A 16,810-nucleotide genomic window follows, 5' to 3' on the forward strand; every position below is an offset into this window, starting at 1 on the left:
ATGGGATGAAATGAGTAACCCCATGTGATTAATTAATACATACAGTATGACACAGAAATGGTTACACCTCAAAAACTACAATGAGTTATGTGAAACACTTGACAACTGGATTCCTCTTTACAGAAAAAACAAGACTTCAATCAGCAGCCACACTAGTGGCCTCCAGAGGTTGAAAATGTTAATTACATACCCGGAAATAAAAAATCCTGACAAGACTGAAGATGGAGAGATCATTTATTAGCATTAGGGTTACAGCTTATTTTAGCTTCTGTGGCAGCCAGGGTGCAGGACAACACCAATTAATTATGTAGTACTCATACACTTGTCAACAGCTGCATCAGAATCGTTCTTGAAAATGATGAAACACAACAAAATTGCACTGTTAGGGTGTATTTATACCTTTATTCTGAAATAACTAAAAAAAAATTGCAATATTTTTAATATATTATGGTATGAATATGAAATGAAAATATATAAAATAAAAATATTTTTATTTATGTTTTTATTTGTGTTTCTCATATTTAAAAAAAACATGGAAAATTTCTAGATGAAATACTCCAGGCACTTGTTCCTTTCATCATCCAGTTCTTGGGTCTCAATCTCAAACTTTTTCATGGCAATGAAATACTGAACAAACGGCTCTCCAAGGGTGCTGCAGATGACATGATCTTCCGCCAAAGCCTCCAGAGCGTCGTCGAGCTTCACAGGAATGGCAAACTCCTTCTGCTGAATGGGAGCTTTGTTCAGAACGCTGTCGACATTCAGGTTTCGTCTGATGCCGTCCAGTCCTGCGGCCACAGTAGCAGCTAGCACAATGTAAGGGTTGGCTATGGCTGAGCCCAGCTTGTTGTCAATGTGCATCTCCCTCCCGCCATGACATTTGATATTGAAGGAAGTACTGTTATCATTGCAGCCACAAGTCGCGCACAGCATTCGCTTGGGGTCTTTGACTGTCTTGGCGATGTGGCTTCGGCAGCCTAGGCCAGGCGACATCAGGCAGCTTAGGGCAGCAGAGTGGGTGAGGAGCCCAGCCAGCCATTTCCTGCCAATCTCAGACAGCTCAGCTGCCTTCTCCCCGCTGTGGAAGAGGCTGCGCCGACCATTAGCATCCCACAAACTGTGAGAGAGCACCCCAGCATTGTACAGGCCATCATCAGTGAAGAAGCTAGCAATGTAGCTGTGTTTACGAGCCATCTCTTTGATGCCGGTGCGGAAGGTGAAGGCGCTATCTGCAGCCGCAATCCCATACTCTGGCCTCAGGTTGATCTCCATCTGGCCGGGGCCACTTGCAGAGGCAATGCTGTCTATGTCTGCGCCCATGCAGTACATGCTGTCCACCAGCTGCTGGAAGAAAGGCAGGTCATGGTTGCTGAGCAGAGTGGTAGCCGGGAACAAAAGTGTCTTTGGTCCAATCCGGTCCGGTGCTCCAAGGACGCAGCATTCATAAGTGAAGGATGAGTGCAAGGAAAATCCCATGCTTTGGAGCTGGCCAAGGAGCTGCTTAGCGATGAGGCGAGGGGAGGTTCGAAGAGGGTTTCCTGTCACTGTGCAGGGGTCACAGATGACTCGAGCTGTCTGCTCAGCCCAGGGTAAGGCCCTGAAAGTCGAAAGATCAGGGATCAGAAGGACATCGCTGCTGTAGTTGGCAGTGTTGGAATGGTCCACTTCGTTGCTCTTTGCGCTCAGTGTCAGCTCCAAGTAGCTTCTCGGCATTGGTACCCCATATACTGCTTTCTCCTGTGGATTCAACATGTACATTTAAAAAATAGTTAAACATTAGTTAGATGTTAGATGAGACAATCAATACAACTCTAATTATGCTAGCATTGTATAATGACAAGAAGCAGGCGAAAATAAATAGCATGGCTCTGTCTAAAGTTCAAAAAAACCCCAGCTGACTAATTAACATGTTTTAACAGCCTCAGGTGTACTTAGTGTTTAGTGGTAATTATGTTATAAATGTGAGCATGCTAACATCTTCTTAAAATGTTTAACATAGTACCTGAACCCAAAATCTTTTGCTGTTAAATGTAAAAAAAAAACAACCTTTTTTTAAAGTATATTTCCTATATCCTATATTTTTATATCTTGCTTGCAAACATAACAGTCCGTCTAAATAGATAGCTAGAAAGGTGAGGTGGAGTGATTACATGGAAGAAGCGAACAGGCACTGTCTTGGACCTGGACACCCCGTGGAGGTCAGTGGCCTCGAAGCGGACGAAGGTGATGTTTTCTCTGGCAATCTGCTGCTTGATCTGCTCCATGGCTGAAATAAATCTCTGATTCCCAAAGATCTTGATGATCTCGTTATCTATGGAAAAGAGTTTGAAATTTCTGCAAAAACATTGGACAACCATTTGATTTCAAATACTAAGTACAGTATCCCATGTTTGAAAATAATGACACATAATCCATGTTTGTCCGTCAGTATTTCTAAAACTCAGAGCTCTAGTGGTATCAAAAACAAGTCAGTCAAGCCAAAGTCAAATTTCAAACCAGTTCTGCTTGATTTCAAGTCAATACTGAGTACATTTAAATGATAAATCTGCCCAGCTGATATTGGTTTATTGCAGGTATATCTGTATCTGTTTGTAATAAACTGATAATAGATAATTTAGTTAATTCTACTAGTCACCAGTACAACATTTGCCCACCAGAGAGCACTAACAAGTTCATTTTTCAACTGTAAAATGTCTCACTCAAAATGTATATTGGTCCCCATTAGCTTAAGATCAAATCCCATTAAAAAACAACCTCAAAATAGGCAGTAAACCATTGTTCCAAATGTAAAACTAATGATTAATTTTACTATATGACAAATCAATTCATAGAAATTAAAAGACCACAAATAGGTTTAGGGTAAAGAAGTCAAAATCTATCAATCTTGAATCCAAGAAACACCCAAGTTAAAACAGGAACTAGAATAAGACAAGTCAAATAAAAAAATAAATAAAATAAGACTTGAGTGTTAGAACCCTGTAAGCCAGCATCTTTGTTTTTTCTTCAAAGAGCTGAAGCTATATAATATTTGCTCAGTTTTGACTTGTATGATATTTCTTCATTTATATCAAGAATAAACTTTTGACCAAATCTTCACTAACCTGCATGAGAAGCTTCAGTCTCTCCCCAGGATCTACTGCTTACATATGTGTGTGCACTGACTCCAGGCTGCCTATCCGTGTTAGCATCAGACCTGATTGAGCTGGATGAATCCATGCTGGAAGTATGAATAGATGTGCTATCTCTGGAGCTGGCCCCCCTTCTGGAAGCATCATAGTGGGGTTTGAAGGTGCTGAATGCCCTGTTGAGGTTTCCATCGCTCTGCTGTCGATCAGGCCTTCCAACACCACGTCCACCACTGCTACTGCTGCTTCCATGGAGGTACGTATAAGGACGCCCTGGCTTCCCATCATCTCTTCCCTGAATGCTGACCAGAGGACTATCCCTTAGGATGGTCTTCAGCTCCTTCATGGTCTGTCGGGGGACGTCCATCTCCCTGTAGGACACTCTGGGTTTAGAAGACCCCCCTCTGGTCCACTCCTCACCAACAGCAGGTTCATTTATCCTGGGAACATCAATTTGCTCTGGGGACCTGTGAAGCGGGGGGCCGATGGAGATCACAGTGGGGTTGTCTGGAGGTAAAGGGATCCTGGTGGGAGAGTGGATGACAGATGGACCTTCTCCTTTGCTGCTCCAGTCCACCGGAGCCACATATTTCCCAGTTACCCTCACTCCCTTCTTGTGGCCCAGGCTCATTCCTGTGCCATCTATTTGGTCTTTGCTTCTACTTTGACCCTCCTGGAAAACACACATTGGATCTGTCATGATTATGGTAAGAGATGGTCAAGTTAAAATGAAAAGTTATGAAAGAATCTAAGGAATCAAGGGCTAATCTAGTCAACATAGTATAAAAGATAGATATATTTGAAGACATCCACACTTTTGTGATGAAACAAAATGAAAAAGTTAGATGTAGAGTTACCTTGAAATCTTCAGAGTCATTCATTTCTTTGTTTGTAGTCTTTCATGAACTGTGATTATATAGCCCTAGTGAAGGCAAAGCTTCAGTCGCACATTAATTTTTATAAACAATAGGTACAATGGTGACGAATTAGAAAATTCTTGACCCCCCCAACACCCACAGGAGTCCAGCTGGGAACTGGTACCTGCCAGCTGATGGTGGACACTGAACCACTGCTGCTTTGAGCTCATTGGCTGCCCATGAGGACAATTCAGTGTTGCTTTTGTGGCATTGCAAAGTGAAACTGCAGAGTTCAGCAGTTTGTGCTTCCAGAAAGATATGGAAGCAAACGTATTTATTCCAGAGAGATGAAAACACACAAATATGAAGATCAGACAATGACTGTGATGGTCTGTGCATTACAGAGCTGTTGTCTGCATGAAATCACTCTCCAATCAAAAGTTTAGTTTTTCTTCTTAATTTCACTTCTTAAAGGCTTCAGTCCGTGTAGTTTGTCACCAGAAAAGAATAATGGCATCACTTTCTAATAAGTTATATGCAATAAAAAGAAACAGTCTCTATCTTTTAAGATAATATGGACAAGAAAGTCCTTAAGTCCTTAAATACTTTCAAATTAACAAACAAGGTTGCTGATGAGGAGCATGTAATATAGTCAAAAGCCCTGGAGCAGCCACTTAATGGACCTTGGGGTGAGGTTGTGTCATCAACTACTTCTTCCAAAGTATTATAATTAATGTGTATGTATAATCATTACAAACATTTAAGTAATTTGGGAAGCTATAAGTAACACATCCACTCAGATAGTGTTCTGCTTGCAATAACAATGCAACAAATGACCTGCAAACAGCAAAACAGACAATTTATCGGCCAGATCAGCCCTGGGGATCTGGATGAATTAGATGATATTATCCACCCAAGACAGTATTTTGCTATGTTAAGCAATTTGTCTGCAACCAAGTTAACGTTATCCAGCTAAACCACAGTATCTCAACATATTTCACATGCTTTGCAGTAATGTTAGCTTTGACTTTTGACATTTTTGTTGCACCTATTATATTTATACTTCTGCTAATTCAGCACCTTCTTCTACTTCTGTCGCACTGCTACAGACTTTCTATATATCTGATGCTAACTGGACTGAATCTCCTGCAGTAGTGGTGATGGAGGTGGTGATTTTCCCAGAATTCACTTTAATAGGGTGTTTAATGATGTAGATGACATGTAATCAGAAGCTACACACCACTGTCAAAACTTTAAATTGATAAAAGCTCAGTTCACACAATCAGGTTTAGAAATAACTGCATCTGATCATTTACTTCAGCCACAGCTGAAAAATAGAGTTTTATTTGATGTGTTTTAGGTAAACTTGCAATATGACGGTAAATACTGCAAGGCAGTTTAAATGTATCTATCATGAAATATTTTGCAATAGGCCTACTGTTTATCTCTTTGTACTGTTTCTGTGTTTATTAGGCCACTATGGCAGGACTGCTTTATGAAAATGTGGGATTTTAAGATTGTTATTTGGGAATCACTGTGATTATTTCTGATGTATTTCATGCAAAACAGACATACATGAACAGTGTTTCAATTGATTTGTCCAAAACTGTGAAGATACACAATATAAAATGGCATCTACTAGAATAGAGGATTGTATCTATATCACACACTTCTATAGGGTAAAGTGTAAAGTTACATTTAAAGAACACAACAGCAATGCATAAACAGCATGCACAGCTAGATACTACTGTGTGCTGTGAATTTATTTATTTATTTATTTATTATTGTGTTCAGCTTTTCCCACACAAACTCCATCAGTTTAGATTTGGTCGAAGAGGTTACAGTGAGTTCTGGAAAAGTCCACTTTTAGTTTTGTTAATAAATAGTTTGGTCCGAATGTTTCAGTCTTTATAATTTGGTGTTAGTGATTTCTGGTGTCCACATGTCTCTGAAGGAGGAGAGAGAGCAGTCAGGCCTCAGCAGGAACCACCTGATCTGTGCAGCATGGAGGGAGAGAGATGTCTGGGCAGAGCACCTCACTTTTTCAGGGTGGGGTTTTAAAGAGCTGAGTCAAGTTGGAGACCATTTAATATTAGGAGAACCGGAAGTTTGCTGGGTTTCTCTTCAAAATAATGCTTAGGGGTCGTCATGGGAACAAAACATGGAGACAAAACTCTATTTGATATTATAGAAAATAACATATTGCAATTGTTGTGAATTGAGTGATAATATAAGATAGCTTTAATCATGTGTAAAATCATGGCTAATAATTTTAAATATCTGACAAACAGAAAATATTCTCCATTCTCACCTTTTCTTAAATGTATGTGTGAATGCTTTAGAGCAGGAGGCACGGCTGAAATACTGAACATTGTCAACACTTTTGTTTTGTTATGTTTGAGTGGTTTGGCATTTGAACTCCCCATGAAGGATCACAAGATTAAAGTTCACCTGCTGGCTGATGGAACTGGTTAGACAACATTGTGCAAAGTTCAATCCAAGTTTGTTTTTTGTCTGATTATTGAGTGATTGACAGTTTGGTGATACTTGGCATGCAGCAGCATATTTTGTATATTGGCTCAAGTATCATGTTTTTGGTTGACTAGACAGACATTCACAACATTCCCACAGTGTAATTTGTGTGTTTGGGGAGTCAGGACCTAAGTAATTCTTAATTCCTGGCTACTTACTGTTATAATTATGTAGCTCATTATTATGTCATATATGTGACAAATAAGACATTTTCTGGTAACATACAAAATCAAAATAAGTACTTTTAAAGGTCCAGTGTGTAACATTTCCAAAGATCTATTGGCATACATGTTTTCATTATTCTATAATCGCCTAGAATTGTTGTGTTTTTGCAACATTAGAATGAGACCTTTTTATCTACACAGCAAGCACATTGTCTACCATGTTGCACAGCTATGCTTCTGCAGCAGCCCATAATGGATAAACTACTAAACGACACTGGGTCTACATAGTGCCATGGCTGCTGTATGTTCTCATACACCCTTGGTAGTTGAGGGTGAGGAGTGGGGTATTCACCATTAGTGCCACTAAATTTTACAAACTGGACCTTTAAAAACGTGTTCATGTGCAGAACAAGCAGCAAGGTCTATGCCTGGGAAATGAAGCCAGTCCAGAAATGCCACAAACTGCAATTCCCCAATTTCACCCGTTCAGATCATATTGAGACTTAAAGGTACGCATAATTAACAGCATGGATGCTTTGATTGACAGTTGGGTGCCATACAGATGGGTTGCTTGAGCACCCAGGAATTATTCGACCAGCTGTATGGTCAAGATCTTTGGTGTTTTTTAGATTAGCCAAGAAGCAGAAGAAGCAGTATTTCATTCATTAATTTATTTAATGGGACCATGTACAGTATTAAACATAAACAATTACATTTGATGTACTGCACCATAGTTAGCTTACAGCTACTTTTCATCTGCAGTCACAATTAAAACATATTACAGCACAAAAACAAACAATAAAAAGCAAAAAACACACAGGACACATAATACAAAGTACACACAATAGCACATAACACTTGAAAACCAACGGGTGACATATGCTGTACACAGTCTTTTTTATTTTAATTAGTGCAGAATTTCAAATAAATTGGGCACTGATTTATTTATTTTTTTTACAATTATAGAAATTACTACTATTTTAATTTTACTGCCGGGGGTGCTCAGTCCATAGGGACTTGGCTTGGGAACCGGAGGGTGGCCGGTCCAAGTCCCATATGGACCAAATATGGAAGGTGGACTGGTAACTGGAGAGGTGCCAGTTCACCTCCTGGGCACTGCCGAGGTGCCCTTGAGCAAGGCACCGATCCCTCCCAACTGCTTGCTGGGCGCTCCTCAGGGGGGCTGCCCATCACTCCACCATCTCTTTCCAAATTGCATGTCTACGAGCCCTTGTACTACATGTGTGTGTGTGTCTGGGTTAAAATGCATGTAAAATAAAAAAAATTCCCCGTCGTGGGATTAATAAAGTATATCTTCTTCTTCTTCTTCTTGAACTAATCTGCTTGATTATGGATTAATTGCTTCAATAAAATGGAAGACAATAGTGGAAAAAGTTTAAAGGTGGCACCTTCAAATTGTTTGTTTCCTCTGACCAACAGTACAAAAACCAAGTCAAATAAAAAAAAAAGAAGCAAGAAAAACAAAAATATAGATTAGTGGCCCTGCTACTAGAGAGAGAGAGAGAGAGAGAGAGAGAGAGAGAGAGAGAGAAGAGAGAGAGAGAGAGAGAGAGAGAGAGAGAGAGAGAGAGAGGTGTTTTATTTTGAAAGTTGTGGCAGGAAGTTGTCTCCGTCCTCCTCTCCAGCCTGACGGAGTCGTCTCGGCAGGTCAGGAGACTTCGGCTCCGCTCGGAGAAACAGCACCGGACTGTATGGTGGAGAACCGTTTAACATTTTTACCTTTTTCTGGGGACCGGCTGTATGATTAAGCTACAATCTTCAATGAGTAAGCATATCCCAGTAAGTGACGTGTTTTCTGTGGCTGCCATGTCGTCTCCGTTGTTGTCTTTCTCCTCCGTCTTGCTGTAAAATCAGGACGTTTTCGTCCCCAGCTGGCCTTCACGTTTCTTCGGTGAAATCACGGCCTGCTCCGACACAAACCCGGTTTAATTTCTCCGCGACTTTAACGCTTAACATCAAACCTTTCAGCTATCAGCAACTCAAACAGACTGAGCTGTTGTTCCCCCTCCTTGTTATCCAGGTTAAATTGAAGCTTTGTGTGACGGTCCGTCGTGGTGAGGAAGCGGCTGTCGGGATGCGCAGCAGCACGGGCTGGTCCACGGCCAGTCAACTCGAAGTTTCTGTCGGATTAAATCGACGCATTTTAATGTGAAGTCAATCAAAAATGAAAACCGCATATTGTCTGTGGTTTCCGACACACGCTGTCCTGCCTGCTGCTTTAACGAGGCGTCGTGTTTGTCGGTCGCACAGCCGGTCCATCTCTGCGCTCCTGCCTCTGCCTGCAGGCCTCTACCGTGAGATGATGGCGCCCAGTCTATCCTCACACAAAGGACACTTCACAGCTCTGTAATGTAATGCAACATGTCAAATATTTAAATCAACGCTTATATATATATATTTTTTTTTCACCTCTCTTGTCTTTTCATATCACCTCCCTCTCTGTCATTTAATCATTTTGTTCGCCGTGCAACATTTTCTACCAAATGCTGTTTTTCAGCCGGATTAACAAAAGCATACTTGTGCAGCTTAGGTTTTAGTATTTGGAGCATAAGCTGGAGAGAAACATCTCTAGTCCACTAAGTATACCTTCATGTATTACTCACTGCTTATACGTGTAAAGGCAAAAAAACAAAAACATTAGGCGCTAGATGGCAGGGAAAGCTTTGTGGTGATGATAATAACAGTGTGTGTTAAAGCCCAGCTGAAGGCCTCATGGTGAGCTCAGCTTTCACAGATATGACCTAGATGTCAGAAATGACACATCCTTCCTATTGTACATCCAGCAGCTATTAGGTAAGATGTTACATGGCACTGCGGTGTGACTTTATGTAAGGTACATCTTCATTTGTGCCTCTGTGAAAGCAGCGTATCTCACATTTTGTTGCAGGCTTTTCAGGAGAAGGAAGAAAAACCCCACCTTGTTACCTACACCTGTTCAGCATGGGAATCAAACCCTAACACCGTGGCAGTGGTTAATGCCTTGCTTAGCACGTTCATCTCAGTCACTCACATGGGAGTTTTAAATTTTTCAGCTGTTATGTCTTATTTGGTTTAAAAAAAACAGGAAATTGTACAACTTGTTTTCAGTGTAAAAGGTGGAAATTTAGAAAATTAGGGAGAAGTTGCAGGAACGGACATGAAGTAAAGTAAGGTGTGTGTTTGGTCTCCGTCTGGAGAGAATCGGTTATTCTTTGAGTCTGAATGGCTGATGCATTTGACTGGAGATTCAGTTTCAGTGTCATTGTTGCCAGCGTTTGGTTACATTGTTGTTACTCATAAGTGTGCAGAAGGGTGTGATGCAACTGTGTGACAATACGTCAACAAATGTACGTCACGCGGCTCTGGAAACGGGTTAAATTCGACTAAACGAGCGTTTGTGGGTAATGTTTTTTTTAGTTTGACACTTGTTCTGTGAAATGTCAAAAGAGAAATATGACAAATGTTCATCGCAGATGAGTTCAAAGTGTCACTAAATATTATAGTTTGTCGTCACGTGAATTTGAGTAAAGCAAATCCTCGACAGGTAGCATTTTTGTTTGATAACTGACTTTCAAACGTTAATTTAATTAAAGCTGCACAATTAGTTGATTGACAGAAAATTCATCAGCAAGAATCTTTATTTGTCAAAATGTCAAAAACTGGTTCTCATCTGTGTTAGTAAACTGGATATCTTTGGACTGCTGGTCGAACAAAAAAAAGACACGTCACCTTTGAACTTTTGGAACTTTTTCACAGTTTGCTGATATATGATCATTAGTTGTAACTTGAATATTAAGGTCATTGTATTTCTGAATAATTGAGCACAAAACCTAAAGTGTTTTATTTACAATCAATATGTTCTTAAAATAATTTAGTGGAACTTGTCCTGAAATAAGGATGTTGTTCACCCGACATTAGCAGTGGAGTCAGAGATTGCTCAAACATTTTCTGTCCACAAACTTCAACTCTCTACATGTGAATAAGAAAAATAGAAAGTATAACGTACAGCACCAGTAGCTGTTTTTGTCACGTTTCAGTGCCAAAACATAGAGAAGCTTCTTCTTGTCACACTTCAAACAGAAGCCCTCTGTGATGTCTCTTTTTAAGGTCTGTCTTTTTAAAAGCATCTTCTTCTTCTTCCTCCCTGTCCCCCTCTGTGTCCTGCAGCAGTTCTGTGGTGTTCTGGGTCACACATTTATGGAGTTTCTGAAGGGCAGTGGGGACTACTGCCAGGCTCAGCACGCTGCCTATGCAGACGAGTGAACAGCCAAACTCGCCATCGATCCGACGCACTTGAGCCACAGGAAGGACCCCGGAAAGTTGGCAGGACCGGGACGCCTCCCAGAACCAGCGACAACTCGGCCTGGATGGGGTAACTTCACCCGCTGCACACTGCCCTCGTCGGCTTCCGCCTGGCCTGAATCAAGGTGGAACCAGCCTTGTTTTTTTCTTCCTTTTCTTTTGTTTTATTCCAAAGGAGAGGGTTTTGAGTTCTTTCTCTGATTGTCTCCCCTTTTTTGGCCTCTAATTCCCCAAATTTTCCCCCATTTATCTGTCGCCGCCTTCGTTTTTTTGTTTAGCCTTGCCAACCCCGAAGGAAGACCGGAGGATTCTGGGTTTCTAGAAGCTCGTTGGACGTTTTTGTTTGACATTCCCTCCGAGTTTAACTAAGTGTTTACATTAGTGTTTTTACTCTGTGGAAGACTTTTGGGTTTTGTTATTCTTTTTTTTTTTACGTTGCGTCACAATGGCTCGTATGAACAGACCGGCCCCTGTGGAGATTACCTACAAAAACATGAGGTTCCTCATTACCCACAATCCCACCAACGCCACCCTGAACAAGTTCATCGAGGTGAGCCTCAGTGTCATTAGTTAAAAGTTCAGATTTATTCAGCTCGATTCAAGCTTGATTGGAAAGTTTCTTTTTGGGAAACATGAGGACAAAGATAATGTTCTTGGAAATAAGTGTAATGGAAAGATAAGCTTCAGCAGAAGATAAAACAGTAATAAAGGACACACTGTTTTTGTACTTACATAATGTTTGAGATAGCTTTCCTGTTTCTGGCTGTTACAGTTTTTTTTTCTTCTAAACTTTGCGACTCATCATTACAGGAGCTGAAGAAATATGGAGTGACCACCGTTGTGCGAGTTTGTGAGGCCACCTATGATGCCACGCTGGTGGTGAAGGAGGGAATCCAAGTTCTCGTAAGTTCAGGTCTCATAACTATCGAGGCATCAAACCAAACTTTTCCCCCCAGCTCTTACTTACTTTCCTGAACACGGCTGGTCAGTTTTTTTTTCCTTGTGTTTTTACTCTAGTTTTATTACAGTGTTGTGTAAGATTTTCCATCAATAAAACGCACAAAAGGCGTCCATAACACTGAGCACTGTTGCCAACTTGGTGACTTTATCCCTGAACTTGGTTGCCAAACAAAAAAATGCTTTAAAAACAAGCAGACTAGGGAGGGACAGTGTTCATGCATTTTCAAAACATGAGAGCAACAACAGAAGAGTGGGACACATGCTCTACACAATCTTCATCTGCTTTTGTTCTCTATTTAAAAGCATAAACGTGTTAAAGTTGCACTGACATAAAAGCAAGAAAGCAGACAAAAAGAACTAGCAAATGTCAGCACATAAAGCACTTAAACAATCATCGTTTCACAAAACAGTCATCAGAGAATTTTCTGTCGATTTACTCATTAGTTAAATAAATGTTCCAGCATGTTCAATCTTTTTCCTTTTAAATATCAGAAGTCTTGTCAGTATTTTTCATAAACTGATTGTATCACAAACTACATTAATCATTTTTATAAAACTTCATGTGTAACCACTAAACCCAAATCAATAAAATGTGAAATGTCGACAGAAAGAAACACCCTCCCGTCGTCGCTTTCTCTATAACAGCATCTGGTTTCAGCCCTCACACTTCTTTTGTTTTGGTTTCCGAGAAACTGGGCAGATGACATCATTTCCCTCTTTCTCCTTCTTCTTTTCCAGGATTGGCCGTTTGACGATGGAGCTCCTCCCTCCAACCAGATCGTGGATGATTGGCTGAACCTGCTGAAGCTGAAGTTCAGGGAGGAGCCCGGCTGCTGCATCGCTGTCCACTGTGTGGCAGGGCTGGGGAGGTGAGTGCTCACTGCCAAAGAGATTAAAGTATTATGTTCTTATCATACAGGATAATATTTTACACATCATTTCTGTTGATCGGCATGTGGCAGAAAAAACATTGTTACATTGTTTTAAGCTGGTTCTTGTTTAAAAAAAAAAAAAGTCAAACATCCTGTTTCTGTTTTCAAAACTTGCTGCTTTGACGCTGCTTTACTATTTTTTGACATTTAGTAGACTAATAATTTATTAATCAAAAAACATGGTTAAAAAACACGTTGTTACTTTGGGTTTTTGGCTGATATTTAGTAAAGTTAAAGTGTTTTAAAAAGTGTATTGGGCCAACCCTAACCACAATAACCATACCAAAATGTGAATCATAACAGCAGTCAGCAGATTTTCTTTTATGTCGTTGTACATGACTCAAGACAACGCTTACATTTTGCTGTGCGTGTTTTTAGCTCTGTTCTGTTTTTGTTTTTGTTTTGTTTTTTTGCTTTAAAATTATGAGTTTCAAATAGCTGAACATCCTCTTAAACGTACACCTCTGCTTTACATGATTATTGATTGATTATTAATTATGAAGTTTTTGTTCTTGCCTTTAACTCCAGAGAAATTAGAAGGTCTTTTTGATAGATGAAACCAGCTAAAGTTCTTTTTGGCTGACTCTTTTGGACCTTTATTTCCCCTGCAGAGCTCCTGTTCTGGTTGCACTCGCCTTGATTGAATGTGGGATGAAATATGAAGATGCTGTCCAGTTCATTCGACAGTAAGTTCAATGAAAAGCTTTTGAAATGTTTGCAAGTTTGTTTGGAAGAACTTTATGTTTCGTGAATCCAGAGGCTGATAATGATTTGATGTCTTTTGAGGAATCAATGAAAGAGAAGGAGGCATGCAGCTCAAGTCCTTTTAATAGACTCAGACTGTGAACATTGCTGTTATGCACTTCAACCATTAGGCTGACAAATATATGTATATTTATTTATAAACATACAAATGGCTTTTTTTAAACTCCTTTAGTTGTGGTTTGATTGTGAGCAGGTTCTTGATCCTTGTCACCCGCGATACGGGCACAGAAAAGTGTATCTGTGATAATATTGGCCATGCCATTATAATATAATATTATTGGTTTTGAGCTCTTCCAGCTTTTCTGTGGGATCTTGTTTCTCACAAAAACTGAATGTTCAGGTCGTACATAAAGCAGGCAGGGATGAGTCATGCAACTGTAAATAGCTTGGATGTATCATCGGATAGTGTGATGAGAGTAGGAAGAGTGTTTTTAAGTATGTGGTGTCAGTCCCACATGTTGGCTTAATAACAAAGTTACAAGAATAAGGGACAACAACAGGGAAAGAAATAAGATTTCAATAGAAAGAAAAAATGTCTCACTGTACATATCTTCATATCACCCACCCCTAATTAAGATGTAGAAATTGGCTAATAAGGTGGATAACTGCACTTTCAGTATGTAGATATTAAATCAATGGCAGGACAGTGATGCAGTGGTTAGCGCTGTGGCCTTTTCTGTGTGGAGTTTGCATGTTCTCTCCGGGTACTCCGGTCTCCTCCAAAAACATGCAGGTCCACAGGTTAAGTGGTGACTGAATCATTGTTTGTTTCTATGTGTCACAACTTGCAACCTGTTAAGGGTGTAAGCCATATTAAAGATGAAGTGAAATGTTGTTTGGAGACAGCTGTGATGATCTGTTGAACTCAGCTGGTTTCTTGTCCTGTTGATTCTTCCAGGAAGCGTCGAGGAGCGTTCAACAGCAAGCAGCTGTTGTACCTGGAGAAATATCGTCCAAAGATGCGCCTGCGCTTCAAAGATTCCAACGGCCATCGCAATAACTGCTGCATCCAGTAGAGCCAAACTCTGAGCCACACCAACCTCCCGCCCCACTACCACACACACACACACACACACACACACACACACACAACAGAAGGGTTCAGTTCAACCTCGCTAGCTTATTACCTGGCAAGCGTGTTTTCTTAGTCATTGTGTTTATTGAATATTTTACTTTGAAGAACCATGCTCGGTAATTCACCTGTCCCCTTTCCGCTCCAGGTTCAAAATCAAGTGTCAAAAAAAAGAAAGAAAAGTTTTGTGAGCCGGAATCACCGTGTTTTCTCTTCATGTGCCCAGCAAAAAATAAAAAATAAAAAAAATTAGGAAGGGCAGCGCTGAGTCCGTGTATCAATGTAAGATGTTGGATTAATTGTTTTCTGCAAACGCATCCCAAAGATTTCGATTGGCCAGTTTACATAGCCTGAGAATGTGCTTAAAAAAAAAGATGTTTTTAATTTCATGTGAGTAATTATGTACCCCGTTCAATTTTAGTAGGGTTCCGTTTCAAGACTGACTAGAAAGAGGTATGCCTTCATTCAAATCAGATGGTTCATCCATAAATGCCTTACAATCGAAGTGGAACAAAGGCAATCGAGGTGGGAGTTGTCTCCCACTGGCATTTGGAAAAGGTGTTTAATTTTTCTACTCGGAACAAAAAAAAAAAACGTTGCCTTTGTCTTGTGCAGGAAGTCTTACACTCACTTATGCCCTTTCAGTAACTATTTTTTAATATAAAATGCTTAATTGTTGCAATATTTGTTAATTGAAAGTCTAGGATTTTGTTTTTTTTCCTCTATCAAACCTTCTGTTTACTAATTAACTGCCATGTCCAAAATGTGATTTTATTTTTTCCTTTGTTTTTTCTTTTTCCCAGTTTTTGTTTATTTTTTTAAAATTTTTTGCTTCAAACTGGACTTCCAACGTCTGCGATATTTTGTATGCCTTTTTATTTGATGTCCGTAACTTAAGACTTGGATACTTGATGATTTTATGTAGTTTAAAATGTGGTACTAATTATTATTATTATTATTATGATTGATTAATTATTATTATTATTAGGTTGGCTATTTATACTATCAATGGATGTGTGATTTAGTACCGTGAGCGACAAAGTTGTACCTGTTCACCAACTTGTGAGAGTACATTAAATGATACACTGAAAAACAACAAAGAAAAGAGTTGATGGGTGGTTATTTTGAAATAAGCTGTTCTCCTTAATACTTACGTGTCTGAATGGCAGTTCATTCTTGAGTGTGGAAATAAGTTTGACCAAAAAAATCTTGAGTCTCAAGTTCACTTACTGGCTTTTTCCAGATCCGTTTCTAAAAATCTACATTAAAAAAAATTTAATGTTTACTTTAATGTTTACTCTTACAATACAGTATGTCACAAACTCTAAATGTTTTTAGTGTTCTTTTGCCAAGTTAATAAAAGACAAATTAATCTTTTGGTCAAGAACGCATCAAGAGACAGGATTTTAAATCAAATAGATTATCTGATGAAAAATTCAGATCTTTGCCAGACAGAAACACTGGGAGCCCTTTTCTGTCATTGAGTAAACTAAGTGATTTTATGGATATTTCATATTCAGTGCGGAACAATAACAGAACAGAACAACAGAGAAACTAGACAACTAACTTAAACAGTAAACACAATAATTGGAGTTTGTGTCAAATGAGTGATTCGGACGGATTTTTCCTGTGAATATTTCATCATGGATATAGGCCTCGTGAACCCCATGAAGCTTTGATCACCCCCAGGTTGGGAACCATGTGGTAGGCTTGCCACCCCGTGGTTCGCCCCCTTGTGGTCATTTTTAAACACACAGCCAATAGCATTTACGTACACCCCCAAAGTTTCCTTCTTGTTTCTGATGATCATGCTGAACATGCTGTACATTTCAACCAGAACACTTTCCTCTTGTGGTTCCCCTGATAAGCTGATGTCTTATTTAAACACTGAGAGAGCTTCATCATCACAGTCATGCATACTTGTTGTCCTTTATAATAAATCCTCTTTATCATTCAGCTCTGATATAACTGCTAATGCTATAGCTGTGAAAAATTAGATACATTTAAAAATAGTTATAACATTTTTTGTGAGATTAGGAGGAAAGTTGTTCAAATCAATGCTCAGTTTTGGATGAGTTTAATTACTACTTCTTTACTGGTA

General features: G+C 39.7%; 2 protein-coding genes across 4 annotated transcripts; one reads left to right on the plus strand and one right to left on the minus strand.

The window, feature by feature from the left end:
* Positions 1-529: 529 nt before the first annotated feature.
* Positions 530-4,115, minus strand: lgsn (lengsin, lens protein with glutamine synthetase domain). Its single transcript, XM_010748089.3, has 4 exons — positions 3,983-4,115; positions 3,102-3,798; positions 2,151-2,311; positions 530-1,737 (listed from the first exon to the last, which is right to left on the minus strand). Exons 1-4 carry the CDS (start codon positions 4,004-4,006, stop codon positions 544-546), a joined length of 2,076 nt encoding a protein of 691 aa, XP_010746391.3. The 5' UTR covers positions 4,007-4,115; the 3' UTR covers positions 530-543.
* Positions 4,116-8,296: 4,181 nt separating this feature from the next.
* Positions 8,297-15,809, plus strand: ptp4a1 (protein tyrosine phosphatase 4A1). Of its 3 annotated transcripts, none has more exons than XM_019278590.2 (6): positions 8,297-8,478; positions 10,846-11,530; positions 11,791-11,883; positions 12,679-12,809; positions 13,484-13,558; positions 14,536-15,809. In XM_019278590.2, exons 2-6 carry the CDS (start codon positions 11,426-11,428, stop codon positions 14,651-14,653), a joined length of 522 nt encoding a protein of 173 aa, XP_019134135.1. In that variant the 5' UTR covers positions 8,297-8,478; positions 10,846-11,425; the 3' UTR covers positions 14,654-15,809. The 3 variants fall into 3 exon arrangements, with proteins under 3 accessions (XP_019134135.1, XP_010746384.1, XP_027139259.1); XM_010748082.3 differs by having other exon boundaries at positions 10,849-11,530; XM_027283458.1 differs by having other exon boundaries at positions 8,297-8,464.
* Positions 15,810-16,810: the final 1,001 nt, after the last annotated feature.

Source organism: Larimichthys crocea, chromosome X (assembly GCF_000972845.2).
Source record: "Larimichthys crocea isolate SSNF chromosome X, L_crocea_2.0, whole genome shotgun sequence".
NCBI lineage: Eukaryota > Metazoa > Chordata > Actinopteri > Sciaenidae > Larimichthys > Larimichthys crocea.

Coding starts and splice junctions, on each gene's coding strand:
- lgsn (XM_010748089.3), bottom strand. CDS start 4,006: ATGAATGACTCTGAAGATTTCAAG. Junction 2,312..3,101: donor GACTGAAGCTTCTCATGCAG/GTTAGTGAAGAT, acceptor TCTTTTCCATAG/ATAACGAGATCATCAAGATC. Junction 1,738..2,150: donor TGCCTGTTCGCTTCTTCCAT/GTAATCACTCCA, acceptor TTGAATCCACAG/GAGAAAGCAGTATATGGGGT.
- ptp4a1 (XM_019278590.2), top strand. CDS start 11,426: ATGGCTCGTATGAACAGACCGGCCCCTGTGGAGATTACCTACAAAAAC. Junction 12,810..13,483: donor TGTGTGGCAGGGCTGGGGAG/GTGAGTGCTCAC, acceptor TTTCCCCTGCAG/AGCTCCTGTTCTGGTTGCAC. Junction 13,559..14,535: donor GCTGTCCAGTTCATTCGACA/GTAAGTTCAATG, acceptor TGATTCTTCCAG/GAAGCGTCGAGGAGCGTTCA.